At 39.8% G+C, this 18,864-nt stretch overlaps 1 protein-coding gene across 1 annotated transcript in view; it reads left to right on the forward strand.

The window, feature by feature from the left end:
• Positions 1 to 513: 513 nt before the first annotated feature.
• The window catches only part of zgc:110329 (tetraspanin-15), a 44,710-nt gene continuing 26,359 nt past the window's right edge, over positions 514 to 18,864 (forward strand). The window contains exons 1-4 of the mRNA XM_010755881.3: positions 514 to 830; positions 7,857 to 8,042; positions 9,815 to 9,889; positions 9,999 to 10,094. Coding sequence (XP_010754183.1) covers positions 744 to 830; positions 7,857 to 8,042; positions 9,815 to 9,889; positions 9,999 to 10,094 — 444 coding nt within the window. The 5' untranslated portion in view covers positions 514 to 743. The remainder of the gene's footprint in view (positions 831 to 7,856; positions 8,043 to 9,814; positions 9,890 to 9,998; positions 10,095 to 18,864) is intronic.

Raw genomic sequence — 18,864 nt, forward strand, 5'->3', positions numbered from 1 at the left:
TGAAAGAATGGAGACAAAGTTCCGATTTTTGTTTCTGATATTACAACTGTCAAGAAGTAACAGTGTAGTGGTCAATAAGTGAGGCCTGGCTGAGCAGCCCAGTCAAATCATTTTAAAAACCTCTATCAAACACTCCTTGATTAATTGAGTTATCTCCATTATATGGAGGCTGTATGCATCTGAATCCTTGTGCATTCAAGATAAATGTTAGAGTTTAGAATTAATGGATTACAGTAACTTATATCTTTACTTGGACTTTTTAAAAACACGTTTTTCTGTCAGTTAAATATGTTTTGACTTTGTACATATTCTGATGTCTTTTACTATTTTACAGGTACTTTTGTCCTTTCTGGCTCCTATCAGGGAGAGCACCTCTGGCCTTAGCACAAAATACACATTTACATTAGTTAATGTGTCATACAGAGCAAACATAAAAAAACAAGTATAATAGTTGAAATTAAAGACAGAAATGTGTCACAGATCAGCTGTGAGCACTGGCCCTTTAAGAACGGAGTCAAAACAAAGCGTGGATGGACCGGCCGCACGGAAGTGGTTTTGTTTCGGTGGCAGTTCAGACAGTGTGTGAGATGAGGGCTGGTACATATTTACAATTCAGTTAGCTCTCTTTAAAACGTTTTTCATTGAATAATCGATATAATCTTTTCATTACTATTATTTGAATATCGACTGTACTAAACGAAGGATAGCTAGCTTTTCAGCTAGCTGCACTAGCAGAAGCAGCCATGCCGTCTTACTCCGAGCTGCGGAAGACCAACCACTTCTACTACTTCATCAAATTCACCCTGAACGTCTACTCCATGCTCTTCTCGGTAAGTCTGCGCTGCATTTGTTGAACCAGCATCTCATGTACCATGTTGTGTGAGCTACAACAGTGTCTGGCAATTGTAGTAGACGCGAGCCGATAGCAGCTCATCTCTCCAGACTCCGTTTAAAACACACGCGTGTACCATCTGCACTAACATTAACATTAATGCAGGCGATTTGGAACATAATTTTAGGCATATTACTAAACTATATAAGCCAATGTACAATTCGGCATATACTCCAAACATTGACCTTTACTCTTTTGATGACAGTTTAAATTTTAAACTCGGATTTGACGCAAACTCTCGCGAACTTCCACCCAACAGCGGTGCAGCGTCAAACGGGATGCAACAGAGATTTTCATCAAATGAAGTCCACTGTGTGAGATGGGATGGTAGCCGATTTTACCACAAGACCATATTTACTCTAAAATAAAGCAGACATTTGGATTTCAATTTTGGGCATTTGTCGTTGAGTAATACAATATTAAGTTGCCGGATCTTCTAATTGGATTTGTGCTGTGGAATTCTCTGGATACTAGCTAGCTGGTCTTACAAAATAGACACCATGCATGATGGTAAATTGTAATCTGTTGCCAGTGCAAGGATTGTAGCTGATCTACTAATAAAACAATATACTTAGTTTATTAATAATTGCGTTTGGTATTGAAACGATGCTACACAGGCTAACAAACAGCTCGGTGGTGCAGGGCGTTGGATGCAGTTAAAGGGACAATAATGTGGGAATATAGTTTTGCCGACAGAAAACAGGCGCTGCTTTAAAGACGCTCTTGTTGTTCATTAAACCAAATTGACATTCTGATCAGATTAATAATTTGTTCACTGCAGATTATGTTCACCTCATTTATATAGGCATCGTTTTATACAATCACATTATAAACAAACAGTTCAAATCTAAATGATCTCAGTTTTCTTTTACTGAGCTACAATTATGTAAGAAAGCAGAGTTCATACATTAAGTACACTTTGGTTGTGGCTGGAAAGTTTGTGCATGCCACCAGGCCAGACTACCTCAGTGATCCACTAATAGACAGAATTCTGGTCTGATTTGAGTTTGTTGAAGTGGTCAGCTTTGTGACCTGTTTTTGTCTGTCTTTAAGCTTCCTTTATCTCACCTCTACACCACTTTCATCTTCAGGAACATTTCCAGAATAATGCTCAATTTGTACCAGCACCAATCTGCCAGACTGTTTGTCTGTATCTGAAGATTTTATGCACCCTAAAACACATTATTGAATGACTCAAATATCTAATATATATATAGTAGGTTGATTCCATTACTGCTCCACAATCTCTTTTATATGATCCTGCACAGTGTCACTGTTGAGTAGTTGTAGGCACTGTCAGAACCCATTGGGATCTAGCTAACAAACCCCCAGACTGCAAGGTTTCCTGTCTTTCCACTGACGTCGGGGGCATGTCATCATTCTTATCTTCATTACTGCAGTAGGGGAGGTAGAAAGGCAGACATTGGATGTGGGAACCGAGCCAAATGTATCTGCCAATGCTTTATGGAGGGTTGTGAGCACTAAAAGAAGTTAAAGGAGCTCTTAAGGTAGATTGCTTCTGTTTCCAATTGAAAATCAATAGCAGGAAAGAAAACATGGTGGATTACTTCTCTTTTTGTGTTAGATAAAAACTAAGTGTGACTGTCTGCATTTGTCAACATGTGCTTTCAAAATATTTGTAAAAAGTTTTTAGTAGTCACGAAGGATTGGACTTATTTAATATAATATTTCTGAGCAGCACACTGAGCAGCTAGATACAGAGGTGGAAAGTAGTTAGGTACATTTACTTGTGTACTTAACTTGGGTACTACCTTTTTATTCTGCTGCTTCACTCCATGTCAGAAGCATATTGTATTGAAGTAGGGAGAGAGAGACTAATTGTTAAAGTGGAAGCAAAGTCAGCTGTTTGTTGTTGTTGTTTTCTTTACACAGTTTATCGCTGGGTCTCGCGTACGTCCAGGATTCTTGTGTGATCTCGTAATCTTGCGTTAATACGGCCGGCTCGCTAAGACGTGCCCGGTGTGAGTTGACGCAGGGCAGAGGACGCAGCTAAAACGCGGCACAGCCGTTACTAATCTAATAGAAGGGTCTACTTGAATCATCATACTGATGTGTCGCGATATAGCTTAAAAATATCGAGATATTGGTTATAGGTCATATCGTGCAGCCCTATATTGAAGCAAGATGTATTGTGTCCAAGATGTGGAAGATTGTGCATAGATGCAGTGGCAGAATATAATCAGGAGTTTGCAGCCAACACAAAATTCAGAGTGACACTGATTGTTTTTTGTTTTTTCTGGTAAAATAAAGATTTTGTAGTTACACTGTTAACTTGCAATGCTGCTCTCTTGCATTGAATTGTGGGTGAATGTTGGAGATCAGCAGTGAGTGATTTAAAAAAAAAAAAACATCTGTAGACATTTTGAACAAAAGGGACAGACTGTAATAGAATGAATTTGAGCTACAGTAACATCTGCAGCCATCAGCCAAGAACTGAGGAGGGATCACACAATAAAAAGGAAGTACCCTAAATCGTGTTTTATATATTAGCAGCTTTTGAATGACAGGTTATTGTACTGATTTAAGATTTTGCAATAAACAATAACATGCTAAGCTTAAGAAAGCAGCTGACACTAAAGAGAGATTTAATAACCAATACAAATGTACAATATTAATCAACAAAGCAAAGATCAGAGAAGAAGGAATATTATGTGGTCATTCATACATAATGCACACCCAAAACATGTGAAATAAACATTTGGAGCCATGTGCAACAACTGAATCCAGCTGTGATTTGATTTAACAAAGAACTGCAGCTCGTTCACAGTGTGCCTGTTTGTAATTGACCTCAGTACCATCAACCCCAGCAGACCCACAGTTTTAGACGCAGCATGTGCCACTGTGTTGTTGTTGTTGTTTTTTAAGCTTTATTAACAACACAGTAATATTACAGTCTGCCACCAGATTTAAACAGTTTATTGAGGTGTTCTAAAACATGAGTCAAACATCAAATATTACCAATAATCATTGTTGTTATTTTCTTTGTTTAATGACATTTAATTGACTGTGGCCAAACATTGAATGTAGGCCAAAGACACAATGCATACATGAACAACAAGATGTGTCAAAATAGACAATGAGAAAAAAAATTTGATTATAGACTAACGTTGTCATTGCTGCCACTCACATTTAAGTCTAAGAAGTTCTTTAGTAGTAATCAAATGAATAAATTCATGCTAAAGCTAGCCAGCTCCAACCTCTCTCTACTTGGTGCTGTGTATAATGTACTTAACAAAGCAAGCGGCTGAGAGCTTGGTGAAGTAAATGGACTGTACTTATATAGCGCCTTTCTAGTCTTCCGACCACTCAAAGCGCTCTACACTACATATCTCATTCACCCCATTCACACACATTCATACTCTGATGGCATTGGCTGCCATGCAAGGTGCCAACTGCTCATCAGTTTAAGGATCTAAGCATTCATACACATTCACACACCGATGGCACAGCAGACCGGAGGAGCCGGGGATCGAACCGCCGATCATCTGATTAGTGGACAACCCGCTCTGCCTGTGAGCCACAGCTGCCCCATTTTCAGTGAAATGTCATGGTGTCGCCAGTTGAGGATGCCATTGCTTAATCTAGGCCACACCGAACGTACCTGAACGTAACGCAGCGAGAGACCCGGCACGCAAACATGAGGAGTATGGAGCATTTCAAACTAAGTAATGACAACAAAGACGCTCAGTGTAAACTCTACGGTACTACGTTTAAGTTCAGCAGCTCTACGAGTTCGCTAAGATACCACCTTCAAAACCTGCATGCAGCCGTGTTGACGTGCTGACGTGCTAGCAATTAGCATTAGCCACTAAGAATTAAATACATGCTGATTTCTAACATGCTAATGTTAATTGCTAGCGTGTTAGCGCTCCTGCTGCTGCTCCTGTGTCTAAATAAACATGTTAAAAATGAATATTTGAGTTGTGCTTTTTGAATACAGACCCCCGGCAACAGCCCACTCGTCACTCTCAACATTTGTGCGGGAATTTTCTAGAGGCCCTCTAATTTTCCTGTCACCTTCCTCAGGGATGATTTAAGCTGCGTTCAGTACTACATGTTACTGTAAATTTCCAGGGCTAGTAATCTTACTGTTACCTTTCTCAGAACAAGGGAGATTATAAGTGCTGCTGCTAATGTTTCAAGTTTTTACTACTTTTAGTACTTTACCAGATAATTATATGTAGGCTTAATATTGTGTAGGCTAAGCCCATATTGTATAGCTTTAAAAAATATTTTATGTTGCTTAATGTTTCACATGCAACAGGTGAGCCAGTGCACAATTATTTTTTTTATGTATTTCAATTTTCTGTGCAGAATTTATTTTGGTTAAATGCCATATCTGTACCGTATCCCAACTGGTACAATAAAACATTAGTTGAGGAATATAACATGCATTTTTTATTCAGTATATAAGCAATATTTTGCTTTATGTTAAAGACACCATGAGAAATGTATGTTCTCAGGAAAAAAGCCGCTTATCAGTTAACCGTTAATCGACCGATAAGGTAAATCAACTAACGATTAATGAATTAATCGATAATTTGCATCCCTAGTTGTAATGTTATCAGAACAAATACACGTCTGCAGCTGTCCACATGTACCACAGTAGTTTTGCACAGTTGTGTTCACAATAATAGCAGCATGTTTAAAAAAAGTGAGTAAGGCCCAAAATCCTTACAATGGCTTTTGTTTTCATACACGCAAATGAAAGGGGAAAAAATGATTACATTTGTTATTACTTTGCAGAAAGTGAAGAAAAAGAAATATTTAAATAAAATAAAAAAAACAGTGTGCAGAAAAAACAACTGTCTCTTATTTAAGGACGAGGCAGCAAATGTTGGACATGCTGGTTATAGTGCATTTCTCTGTGTTGTTCACAAGAACAGTATATCTTGATTAAAAGTTGATTGGAGAGGGGAAACGCACTGCTATTATTTTGAACACAACTGAACACGATGCTGCTTTAATGTCAGACTTGACACAAATACGAAATTTTTGAAGACTTATGAAAATGATCATATAACCCCTATAAAATATGGAATCACCAGTCTTGGACCATGTTCATTCAGTTGTTTAATTTTGTAGAAGGAAAAAAAAGCAGATCACTGACATGACCCAAAGCTAAAGTCATTTCAAATGGCAACTTTCTGGCTTTAAGAAACACTAAAAGAAATCAAGAAAATAAATGTGGTAGTCACTAACAGTTCAACACCCTTTTTTTTTTCTAGACCAAGCAGAGGTGGAATCATTCAATTCTGAGGAAAAAATGCTGGAATCATGAAAAACAAACAAACAAAAGAACACTTCAACACCACTAGTACTTTGTTGCACCACCTCTGGCTTTTATTACAGCCTGCAGTCTCTAAGGCATGGACTTAATGAGTGACAAACAGTACTCTTCATCAATCTGGCTCCAACTTTCTCTGATTGCTGTTGCCAGATCAGCTTTGCAGGTTGGAGCCTTGTCACGGACCGTTTTCTTCAACTTCCACCACAGATTTTCAATTGAATTGAGATCCAGACGATTTGCAGACCATGACATTGACCTTATGTGTCTTTCTTCAAGGAATGTTTTCACAGTTTTTTCTCTATGATGCATTATCATCTTGAAAAATCATTTCATCATCCCCAAACATCCTTTCAATTGATGGGATAAGAAAAGTGTCCAAAATGTCAACGTAAACGTGCATTTATTGAAGATAATGAATAACAGCCATCTCCCCAGTGCCTTTACCTGACATGCAGCCCCACATCATCAATGATGTTTTCTTCAGGCAGTCGTCTTCATAAATCTCATTGGAATGGCACCAAACAAAAGTTCCAGCATCATCACCTTGCCTAATGCAGATTTGCGATTCATCCCTGAATATGACTTTCATCCAGTCATCCACAGTCCACAATTGCTTTTCCTTAGCCCCTTGTAACCTTGTTTTTTTCTGTTTAGGTGTTAATGATGGCTTTCGTTTAGCTTTTCTGTATATAAATCACATTTCCTTTAGGCGATTTCTTACAGTTCATTCACAGACATTGACTCCAGTCTCCTCCCATTTGTTCATTTGTTTTGCTGTACATTTTCAGTTTTTTAAGACATATTGCTTGAAGTTTTCTGTCTTGACGCTTTGATGTCTTCCTTGGTCTACCAGTATGCTTGCCTTTAACAGCCTTACCATGTTGTTTGTACTTGGTCCAGATTTTAGACACAGCTGACTGTGTCCAACATCTTTTGCAACATTGCGTGATGATTTACCCTCTTTAAGGAGTTTGATCCTCTCCTTTGTTTCAATTGACATCTCTCGTGTTGGAGCCATGATTCATGTCAATCCACTTGGTGCAACAGCTCTCCAAGGTGTGATCGCTCCTTTTTAACTGCAGACTAACAAGCAGATATAACCTGATGCAGTTAGGTTTAGGAAAGAAAATTTACAGGGTGATTCTGTCATTTTTTTTCCTCAGAATTAAGTGATTCCATAACTTTTTCCCTCTGCTTGGTCTAAAAAGTAACTGTTACTGACTACCACTTTTTTTTTCTTGATTTCTTTTAGTGTTTCTTAAAGCCAGAAAGTTGCCATTTGAAATGACTTTAGTTTTGTGTCATGTCTGTGATCTGCTTTGTTTACAAAATTAAACAACTGAATGAACATCCTCCAAGACTGGAGATTACATAATTTTTGCCAGGGGTTGTATACTGAGTTCTTCATACTGAGGCTTTTTAACCCATAAATTGTCTGTCTCTCTCCCTCTCTTTCTGTCTCTGTCTGTCTCTGTCTCTGTCTGTCTGTCTTTGTCTTTGTCTCTGTCTGTCTCTGTCGCTGTCCGTCTGTCTCTCTCTTTCTGTCTGTCTTTGTCTCTGCCTGTCTTTGTCTGTGTGTGTGTGTGTGTGTGTGTGTGTGTGTGTGTGTGTCTGTCTCTGTCTGCCTGTCTGTTACTGTCTCTCCCCCTCCAGCTGATGGGTCTCTGTGTGCTGTGTGTGGGGGTGTATGCCGAAGTGGAAAGGCAGAAGAATCGAACCCTGGAGGGTCTTTTCCTGGCCCCTGCTGTGGTGCTCATCTTGTTGGGTCTGGTGATGTTCACGGTGTCTGTGGTGGGCATGGTTGGATCCCTCAGAGACAACAAGACATTACTGCACATGGTAGGAATTATGGCTTTTCAAATTTGTTGTACATAATGTACTATACGTGTGTACTTAGCTTTAGATGAGGACGAGGAGCTCGTTTGATTCTGTGGAAGTCGCCAGGTTACTCACTAGGAAATATTATGTTCCTTTTACAGTGGTCCCTCGTTTAATGCGGGGGATACGTTCTAAAAATAACCCGCAATAAACGAAATCCGCGAAGTAAGTTTTACAATTATTATACATGTTTTAAGGCCGTAAACCCCTAACCACACACTTTTATAACCTGTTTCTCAGGCAGGCATTAACATTTTCTCACATTTCTCTCTTATTTAAACACTCTCAAAGTTCAAACTTTCGCAGATTTAACAAAAATAAGTACAATACTGTATTAGTAAATGAAACCGTATTTCACACTTCCTTTTTGTCCTGGTGCCGCTCCGCTGTAACGACTTTTTCCTCCTTGGTGCAGGTGTTTTTTTCCGAGTGCAGAACATACAACGCATTTTGTACAGTACTCCCTTAGCTAATCAGAACGCCGAACACAATGCGTGATCATACTGTACAGTACGCTGTAAAAAAACATGCAAAATTATACTAAAAAAAAATCAGCAAGACCGCGAAAAGTGAACCGCGTTATAGCGAGGGACAACTGTATACGCTGACATTTACAGGTAGGTTGGTCAAACCAAGATTTCATCTCATCTCAGGACATCACCATCCTTTTTAATATTGGGTATCTTCCTACAGTATATAGTCCAATCTGGTTAACACTTAAATGTGTGTGTATTTTTACCAGCTACTTGATTCAAATTCTGATGGTACATGTTCACAGCTATAGAGTTAATAAGCTTCGATTATCGAGTATTGATATCTGAAATGGATGAAGGTCGTGAATGTTTTGTACACTGCTCTTTGCTCATGAAATGATAACTGGCCTTTCTGACCCACTGACCACGGAAACACACACACACATTCACACACTGATACAGAGGCTGCCCTGCTCATCAGAAGTGATAGTGTTTTCCTACACACACACACACACACACACCATTTAACAATGAGTCATTTTTAATGAAACCAGGCTGTTTTTTAATATTTGCATATTCTTCTTACCCAATCATATACACGCACCTTCACATTTAGTGTTTTCCACTCATGATCTGCTTAATACAGCATGAAAATGCATGCTTTAGGTTAAACACGTGCAAATTATATGGTTTACCCTTGTGCCCTTGTTGAGTATTTGAAATCCTGCATCAAGTAAGAATGTGAAAAGATTTGACACCTCGTCACTTCACACACGCTTACAGTGTTGTTAAGCAGTGGTAAACATGACACTGTCCAACTTCTTTCAAACATGTTGCTGAAATCAAATTCAAAATGTTTACAACATTTTCAGAAAACCATCAAATTCCTCAGGTTCAACATTTGATAAGTTTCTTTGTGTTATCTTTAATTTAATATGAGGTTTCACATTTTGTTTACATTCTACACTTCTTTGGAAACAGAGTTGTAGTTGTCACCATGAGTAACATTGATGTTACATTTCTGTATTATTTTTTTAACAATATAACTGAAGCACTTTATTTTCTTCTTTTTGTATTCAGTGTATTTGCCGCAGTGGTCGTAGCTGCTGTGCACTCAATAACCGAAAGTTTTCACTGCTGTATTGTGTCGCCTCACAGAAATAAACTGTTTTTATATTGGTGTGTATTAAAACAGAAACACTATGTTTAGGATGAGTTCAGCTGGTACTAAATAAATGTGCTGTCTTTCCCCCTCTACAGTTCCTCTGTGTTCTCTGTGTGTTGCTGCTTCTCCAGGCGATTGCACTCACCACAGCTCTCATCTTTGAAAAGAAGGTATGTTTGTCTTCTTTGTGTCACATGTTCACCTGTCCTGTACACTCTGATAGCCTATAACAACAGTCAAACATCTCTCTGTGTTTCTGCCTCTGTCCATTGTTTCTAGACTTCTGCCTTGTTTCAGAGCAGTATACGAGAAGGGATCAAACACTACTATGATGATCTGGACTTCAAAAACATCTTGGACTATGTGCAGCAAAAGGTAGTATGCTGTTCATCCTCTTGAGCACTGCAGCCTCGTGTCTACAACCACATCACAGCCGTGCTGACATTCAGTACGGCATGTGATCTTGCTTTAATAAAGAATGATACAATCTTGTATTGTTGTTGGTTGTACCAGCACGAGCTCATCCACAGCTTGATATACAGTATTTTGTGCTTTAGAGATTTGTTCACATAGGTTAGTTACCATGCATTTGAATCCAGCTAGTTTACCATCCAGCTGGTCATTTTATATCACATTGTTTATTAATATTTCTTTACTTTCTACTAGAGTTGTCACGATACCAAAATGAGTAACCACGATACTATACCAGACAAAGTATCACGGTTCCGGGTATTCTCGCGATACTGCTGCCTTTTTATTATTATTATTATTTTTGTGAACTGCAATGTATTTGTACAAGTTATAAATACTTATTGATTACTTATAATGTTGTTTGGTGCATGATAAACATAATACTGGTGAAGTAAAAATTAGACTGAAACAAGTTTGAAACAACAAGTTTGTTTTTTTTAGCAAAATTAGTGGTGTCAGTCATAGACATATATACGTAGATTTTTACATTTTGGATGTGGCAAAGTGGAGCGCAACCCTTAAGTTGCAGAGTGGCAACACACGGAAAAAGCTGCGCAAGAGTATTCTTTTCCAAGGTTTTTAACACACACAAACACACACACACACACACACACACACACACAGACTGCAATTGTATAGCTGTATAGATATGTATGTTCATCAATGCCCCCTCGTGTAGCTGTAAACACTCAGCATTAGAAAAATACATACGTTGGTTTGGTGCTTACTTATATCCTAAACATAAGGAGTAAACATTTATAATCATCACTTTAAAAGTTACATACATTGTTTTTGGTGCCTGTTTGTTTCCCAGATATATTAGTGTGTGTGAATGGGTGTATAAGAGGCATTAACTTAAAGCACTTTGCAGAAAGGCGCTTTATGAAGTTCAGTCCATTTCCTTTTATTAGTTTACGGGCAGATCTGCCACATCCAATATGGTGGACACGTTAATGTAACGCAGCAATGGACCGACCTGCTCAATGAGGCGTCTATTATGTCTATGTATATATGTCTGTGTATATATGTCTATGGTGCCACTGACAGCGACGACGCGGCAGACTCGTTGCTCGGGCCCAGTGCTTCTGCCATGGTGAGTGTGTTGTCTCGTGTTTGTGACTGTAAGCCGTGTGCACATCTGGGCAAGACAGAACTTTAGCTTGTTTGTTTTGAAGCGAGTTTCTATCGAAGTGGAGCAGTCTTCCTGGAGTTCGTACTTGCCGGCAGAAACAACAAACAGCCAATCAGCTAACAGACTGACGGACCCAGCATGTGGAAACAGCCTATCATATCCCCGGACATCACCAGTAACAGGCAAACAGCCAATCCAGGGTTTCCGCGGAGTCATAAAAAGTCATAAATTTCATAATGAGAATTTTAGCCCATAAAAGGTCATAAAAACGTTCAGATGAGATTTCTAGTACATAAATGTCATGTAACAAATCATTTTTTGCAAGTACTTACTTAGTACAGTACAACAGTTTGCTGCCATACTTACTTTTTAACTCTTCCTTCCACGTTGATCTGAACGTGACCCTGCTCGAGCTTCTTCACCAATCACAATGCAGTAAGGACCTTCCGACATGAATCATTCTCTTTTACATATTGATTATATTCAGACATTTTATTCTTCACATAAGTTTATTTTAATATTACATGTATACATTGAATGCATGTGATGCTCTTTCTGGGAGAGGGCCTCATGTGGTTATGGCCTCTGGAATTTCTGTGGGACTTCAAGTCTCCTAATATTATTGAAACGGCAGCAGTAGTAAAAGTTTGCAGGAATGAAAAGTCCCTGCACAGTTTTGGTCCCTTCAGCCTTGTGGAGATCTGCATATGCCAACAAAGGCAGAGAATACAGGCTACTTTTAATAATTTGCTTGCTAATGTTCAGAATCTAAAACATTTAACCACTACATCTCTATTATACTACCAGACTATCACGCTCTACATGGAACTGTACGACTTCCTTTGTTTTGTAAGAAGCTTACATTGTGAGAGATTGTGTGAAAAGTAATTAATTATCTCTGGAAGCAGCAGGAAATGACATTCTTCAACTTCATTACGTTAAAGCAAAAAAAAAAAAAAAAAAAAAAAAAAAAAACGTCTAGTAGACAAATTCAGCTTATTGACAAGAACAGATGTGCTGATACAAGGCAGGAGCTAGGGGGAAGCTCAAAACAGTGCATTAACTCAGATACAAAAAACAGAGAGATGAGAGAGAGAGAGAGAGGAGAGAGAGAGAGGAGAGAGAGAGAGAGAGAGAGAGAGAGAGAGAGATGAGAGAGAGAGAGAGATGAGAGAGAGAGAGAGCGAGAGAGAGGAGAATCCCTTTAGTTGTTTTTTAAAAGGAAGGAATATAAAGTTTAGTTTAAAATGGAAACAGACTGAAGGCCCCCCCAATGAGACCTAACATGTAAACATTTTTTAAAACTTACTTCATATACAGTACAAAACATGCATTCCATAACTATCAGTCTTCGAGCTTGTGTCCATATTGCATTTTTTCCCTGGGTGGACACTGTCTTTTTTCAGGGTTTCCACTGAGGAAGAGTGTATACAGCAGCATGTGGCCTCCGGTAGAAAAAAGCGAAGAAGCCAACTTTTTTCAGAGCGATCCCATTATTTTCTGCAGGGCTCTGTAACTCAAAGCACGTTGTGGAAGCAGATCAGTCGGACACTGAACGTTCTGAATGTTGTTGGTGACTGCTTCTGTGATTTTATAACCTGTGCACTGTAAGCTGGCTGTTAGCTGTGCCGTTCTCCCTGGTGGCTTGCCTGCTCTTTTCTGCCGAAAAAAAGATGCTTATGGCCCCGCTCCTTAAATGTCAATGTTGCACCACATTAAAATCCTAATAAATAATAATATATAACTACAAATGTATACATCCGTCACAGACGCTATAAGCAAGACATACTTGGCTATTCCTATTTCTCAGGACACTGAAAAACGTCTTCAAGCTACCATTAATTATACACAACATAGTACTGTGCTCTGACTACTGGCTGTTTTCCACACAGCCTGAGGTAAGCTTTAGCACATGAGACAGAGCTCAATTTCAAAAGCTAAAAAAAAAAAAAAAAAAAAAAAAAAAGTAATAAAAATGTGATATAATGCCAAAAATCCTTCAACTCCAAACAAACACAAAGATTTGTTAAAGCCAATGTTGCAGATTGTTCCTTTGTTTTTTCTCGTGACAACAAAGTTAGTGTGCCAAAACATCTGATCCCTTCAGCTGACCACATTTTCTTGATCCAATGACAGACAGCTTCAACCATTAAGTAGTGCAACAAAACTCCACACATTAAATGATTACAATGACAGAACAATAGACCCCTCAGTGTTCCCTTTTCTGCTTCCGACCAACATCTACCTCTCCAGTCCAGTGGCTGATCTGGACTGCTCGCAGTTCTCGGAGCTGAGCGTGCGTGCGCGGCGGCTGCTTCTTGAGCTTCTGCAGGTGAACGTCAATGGGGTCGAGTCGGGCTCAGAGGCGGGAATGGGGCAGGTAGCCGCCTCCTCCTCGGCAGGCACATACACCAGCCAGCGCCCGCTAGGTCCAGCTCCACTGTACTCGATCTCTGCCTCTTGAGCTTGAAGTCGCCATGTCAGCTGACTACTCATGTCCACCAGCAGGTTCCAGAAGGACGCAGCTCCGGATGATCCCCAGCAGCTGCGTGAGATCAGGAGGAATCATGGCCTAACCCAGCTACAGACCAACACTTCATTTTTCATTCATTCTTCATGAATCAATTGTGAAAATGAATGCTGGGACTGATGCCAGATCTTCTCTGCTTACAACTTTGGTCAGTGGTTTAAATGAGCTACATGAGATGAAGTGCTACAGGTAATGAAAGGGGTGGCTCTGTCTGTGGAAATGAAATGCTCATTAATTTCCCACCGGACACTGCGGGTTGGAGAGCTGAGGGGCGGTAACCATAACGATAGAGCGTGGAGCGTACATCATGAGCACGTGCTGACCATGTTTGTGGAATCACTCATTACCAGAAAGGGGAGACAAAACGTTTGCACATTTCTGCACATTTTAGCAGAAACATGAAATGACTGACACGAGGGCCAGATGACACTGCTGAGAAAACTACTTTGGAATTCTGAGTCCATTTATTTTGACAGTGATGACACGGTGTTCCACTCAGAACTGCAAAAACAGTGTTTTAATTTTGCTACCACTGACGGCTTTCTTCTCCATAGCAATGGCACGCTGAGGCTCATGAGTATTATAGTATTTAGAATTGGGTGCATTGACAGCGGCTGTAGATAAAGGCTCAGCCTCGTTACATGGGTTGTTCACACTCTACCATTTGAATACTGTCCTGAATCCACTCCATTCATCCATGCTGGCTTCTACAATGCAGCATTTCACTGCTTTGTGAGAATAGGACAGGTGATCTGGTTGCCTCCTGATCGACTGTGTTGTCAAAACTTCAGGGTGTGCCAATCTCCATGGTAAAAATCTGTTATCGTCTGCTTTCTTTCTTATTAACAGAGAGCTGTGTACAAACATTCAGAGCGCACCATCTGAGAAGCTGCTTAGCTTCCTGTGACGGCCACGGTCACTGCTTCAAATGACAGACGATAGCGCAGCAGATCATCAGATAATTAACAAGGATTCTGTGAGTAACTTGATGACAGGCCGAGATGACTTGACTTGACTGTTGTCTTTTTGTCTTCTCTTTCTGTCTTCTATGAGATTAAAAAAGGGGCATCACTCTGTAACACAGCTGTACAGCTGCAAACAGCTCTTCAGTCGAGACAACCCGTTCACACATCAATTTCACCCTTCCTAGATAACCTAAACAGGGTTTGAATCATGTAATAATAGCACTACTCTTCACTTATGAAGAGTAGTGTATGTTTGTGCATGTTTCTTTCATGTAAGTGGAGGTCCGCTACAAAACTGTCCTATCACAGGTACTGGCACTGCTCTGATGAACCTGATCTGGACTGTACTGTTTGTAGAAGAAATACTTCTTTTATAGGATCAACACACTGAAAGAAATAAAAAGCCACGCAAAGTGCTTCAAAGTCAGGTCTGTTAAACAAGTTAAGATTGATGTGAGGGCAGAGAATTATCTTTATTTTTAACTGGACCAAGTTTATTTTCCTTTTTATTTATTCTGCAGCAGTGGTGTGTCATTTATGTGACAACGTTTAGGAAAGTATTTACTGTAATTACTCCCCACTGAAGCTCTTCAGTGACAATTCAAAAATGGGCATGGTAAGATTTGTGGACGATTCACAAATATGATTTACCAAAAAAAAAAAAAAAAAAAAGTACAAGAACGGTCAGAAAAAAACTTAGCCCCCATCAATGTCAAGCCTTCTGGTGGTGCTAAAACAGGTTTTGTATGTAGCATGGAAAACATCAGATTACATTATATTCTCAGAAGACAGGAAGTGGTGAGTTCACGGTCAGATATAAGGCTAAGTTTGGAGAGGTGCATTTGGTTGGAAAGGAGCTTCAGCCCTGGTTCAGTGTCAGTGAATCGGGGGGATGGTTTTAAATTACCTGAGGCAGCCCAATAGTGCAGCACAGTGCAATGGTTATTCCAATGTTGTCACTCATCCAGAGGTTGACTGCATGGATGCAGCCGCGCACATGGATGTCTCATGCAGGGTTTCACGCTGATACACAGACCAGAAGAGAACATCAAGAACAAAGTCTCACTTTTAAACCCGAGACAGAAAACTAACAAGCTGAAGTGGAACTGTCCAAAGGTGTCACACAGCAAACGGATTCTTACTTTCACTTAGTTAACTAGATGCTGGAGGATGGAAAAAATTAGTCAATTGCATAACAGAATCTGCATGTCACTTCCTGCCATCGAGCAGACACACCATGACAAGTCTGTAAATCAAATGAACAGAATATTCTTACAGAATACACCATAGCGTTCTAGGGGCTGTCAGACTTCAATTGCCGCGGAATTTGGATCAATAATAACAACAAACAACAACAACAACAACAACAACAATAATAATAATAATAATAATAATAATAATAATAATATAATAAATAACAACAATATAGTTGCCTAGCAGCATAGCAGGCAAGCCTATGCCTGCTCAGGACGGTGTCATGAGTCCCTACACCAAGTTTATGTCAATACATCAATGCATCGCAGAGATATTGACTTACTTCCTGTTTGGGGCAAAACTGTTTGGAGTTCAGACATGAAAATTGAACTATCAGCTAGGTGTGGTCTGAAGACCATATCCAATAATAAAGCTACAAACAATGGGTGCTTTGCAGCTTTGCTGCTAGGCCCCAATAATAGGAATTTATATGTCTGGACACATGATTATCATCACAATTATGATTATCATAAATTTCACTGTGACACGTCAGTGCTGTAGACAGACTTGTTGCTCTACCAGTTTGTCCAGAGTCTGGTAACCACACAGAGTGGTTGACACCTCTCCTACCTGTGCAAGAGTCAACATTCAGAGAGTCAGAGACAAGATGAGCAGAGACGCCATTGTAGGGACGTCTGTGACAGTAAGGGTCCTCACAGGGATGTTTCTGTCTGCTATCAAACGGAGTGTGAATTTAAGAGTGTGCAAAATGCTTGCAGCCATGACAGAAACTGATAACAGCAGAAACCTAACCAATGTTCAGCTTTTCTAATCTCTGGGGCGATGGGTGTCTGTGTGCGAGTCTGTGATGATTCTGATGTTCATTTTCTCCAGTAGAGCTCCACTACTTCCAGAGACTCTATCAGTGCTTTGAGCTCATGGACAGGAGTCACCATGTCTCCTGTTAGTGAGACAAGATGCTGTTGTGTCCACTAGAAATGTCTCTTTTGCCTTTGATAAAGCACAAGAAATCTGAACCATCAATCACTGGCATTATCATACAGGATGGCTGTCTGCAGCAGCCCAGTTCTGCATCACGTGGTTGCAATATTTCCATTTACATGCTGAAAATATGCCCTCAAAGTTGATGAATTTGATCCATTTATAGCTTATTTGTCAGATTATAGCATCAATTCCATGTTTGAATTATTGTTTCATCACTCCAGTTACAGTGCAGTAATGTGTTGCTGGGTTGATCCCAGTTGGAAGTTCATGGCATCTGATGATGCAGGATGACATGATCATGATCAATTTTGTGTTTGTTTGTTCAATGTGTATTGACAACACGACCTTGCGGCGACAACAGGTATATGGAACCCCACAGGCCAGTGGACCAGTACCATTGCAGAAATGGTACTGGTTGACTCCCCCATCTTTTACTCATCCCCTCCGCAACATGAAAACTGGAAAAACATTTGAGGATGTAAGCAATTAGAAAGCAAGCAGGCTCATCTCAAATGAAAATGTCACACATCGAGCTCTTCAATCAAGCAACCCCCCCAAAACTCCAGCAGCAAACGTCAAAAGTCAACGTCAAGCGCAAGCAGCACTCATGTGAAGACAATCCATTAGAGGCTACCATTTTAAAAGTACTGCACAGGCACATTCAAGTGCCTCATGTGTTTCAGGCTCGATGATGAAGGGCATCTCTGTCTCTGTGATCGCCTAGATAACAGCATGTGGCAGTTTCTACCCAGAACCACACTGGCTGTGCAGATAGACAGCAGTGGGAGAAGCTAAAGAAAGGAGTATCACAAGATGGGAAGCAGGATTTACTGCCCTTTCTACTGATGTAGGTGTTCAAGAAACAGCAAGTGTCCCTGAAGGAAAGCTTCCAAACAATTGTTTTAAAAGTTCAAGCTCAAAGACACTGAACCCATACAGTACAATATATTCTTCATTTGAACGAATACTGATGTCAGCTCTGCTGTTATTACTCAGATGAGATACACAGACTTGATAAGTTTAGTAGTTGCCAAACCACCATGGCAACTACTGCAACTGAACTACACAGCTACTGAATGATTAGCAGGGTGTCTGCAGGGTTTAGTCAGTCAAATTTATGACTTTTTAAGACCTTTTTATGACCATTTTGATTTAAATTTATGACCTACACGAACTATTAAAAAAAACATATTAGTCATTAAAATTCCTTTCTAGTTTTTTTTTTATTTCAGCAACAAGTTTTTTTTTGACAGCAACAAATTGTATATTTTTCAAATTGTACATCAACAAATTGTATATCGACGCAGTACCTTCCACACTAACAGTCGTCAGTCAGTCGTCAGTCAGTCCGTCAGTCAGTCAGTCATCAGTATGTACCTCAGTTCTTGGTATTTGTTGTTCGCGACAGACTTTAGCCATCTCTTCATCTCATCATCGTCGAGCCATGCCAAGTTAAACGTACACTTTCCCATAGTTCAAAGTCAATTAATCAGACCCACGACCTCATAATGCGATGAGGTAGGGAGACCATAACCGTTTGCCACCAGAGACCATGAAGTAGGGCTCTTCTCGCGCGCGAGTTATGCGAAAGTCCTTACGACGACTGACGTCTGTTACGATGCACTGCCGCATTAATGGACCTTGTAGTTCTGGAATGTATGTACCCGCCAGATTTCCTCAGATAGAACTACAGGCGAATTGTCAGGATAGCGATCTGCATACGAAAATGTTTTTGATTGGCTGAAATGCTTCGCAGCGTATTTTCTTCGTAGTTTTAGTAGTCTACCAAAGCAGATAAAGCAGATAAATTTAAGACGTGTTAATTTATGACCTTGAATGAAAACTCTG

The sequence above is a fragment of the Larimichthys crocea genome, chromosome X (genome assembly GCF_000972845.2).
Source record: "Larimichthys crocea isolate SSNF chromosome X, L_crocea_2.0, whole genome shotgun sequence".
Classification (NCBI taxonomy): domain Eukaryota; kingdom Metazoa; phylum Chordata; class Actinopteri; family Sciaenidae; genus Larimichthys; species Larimichthys crocea.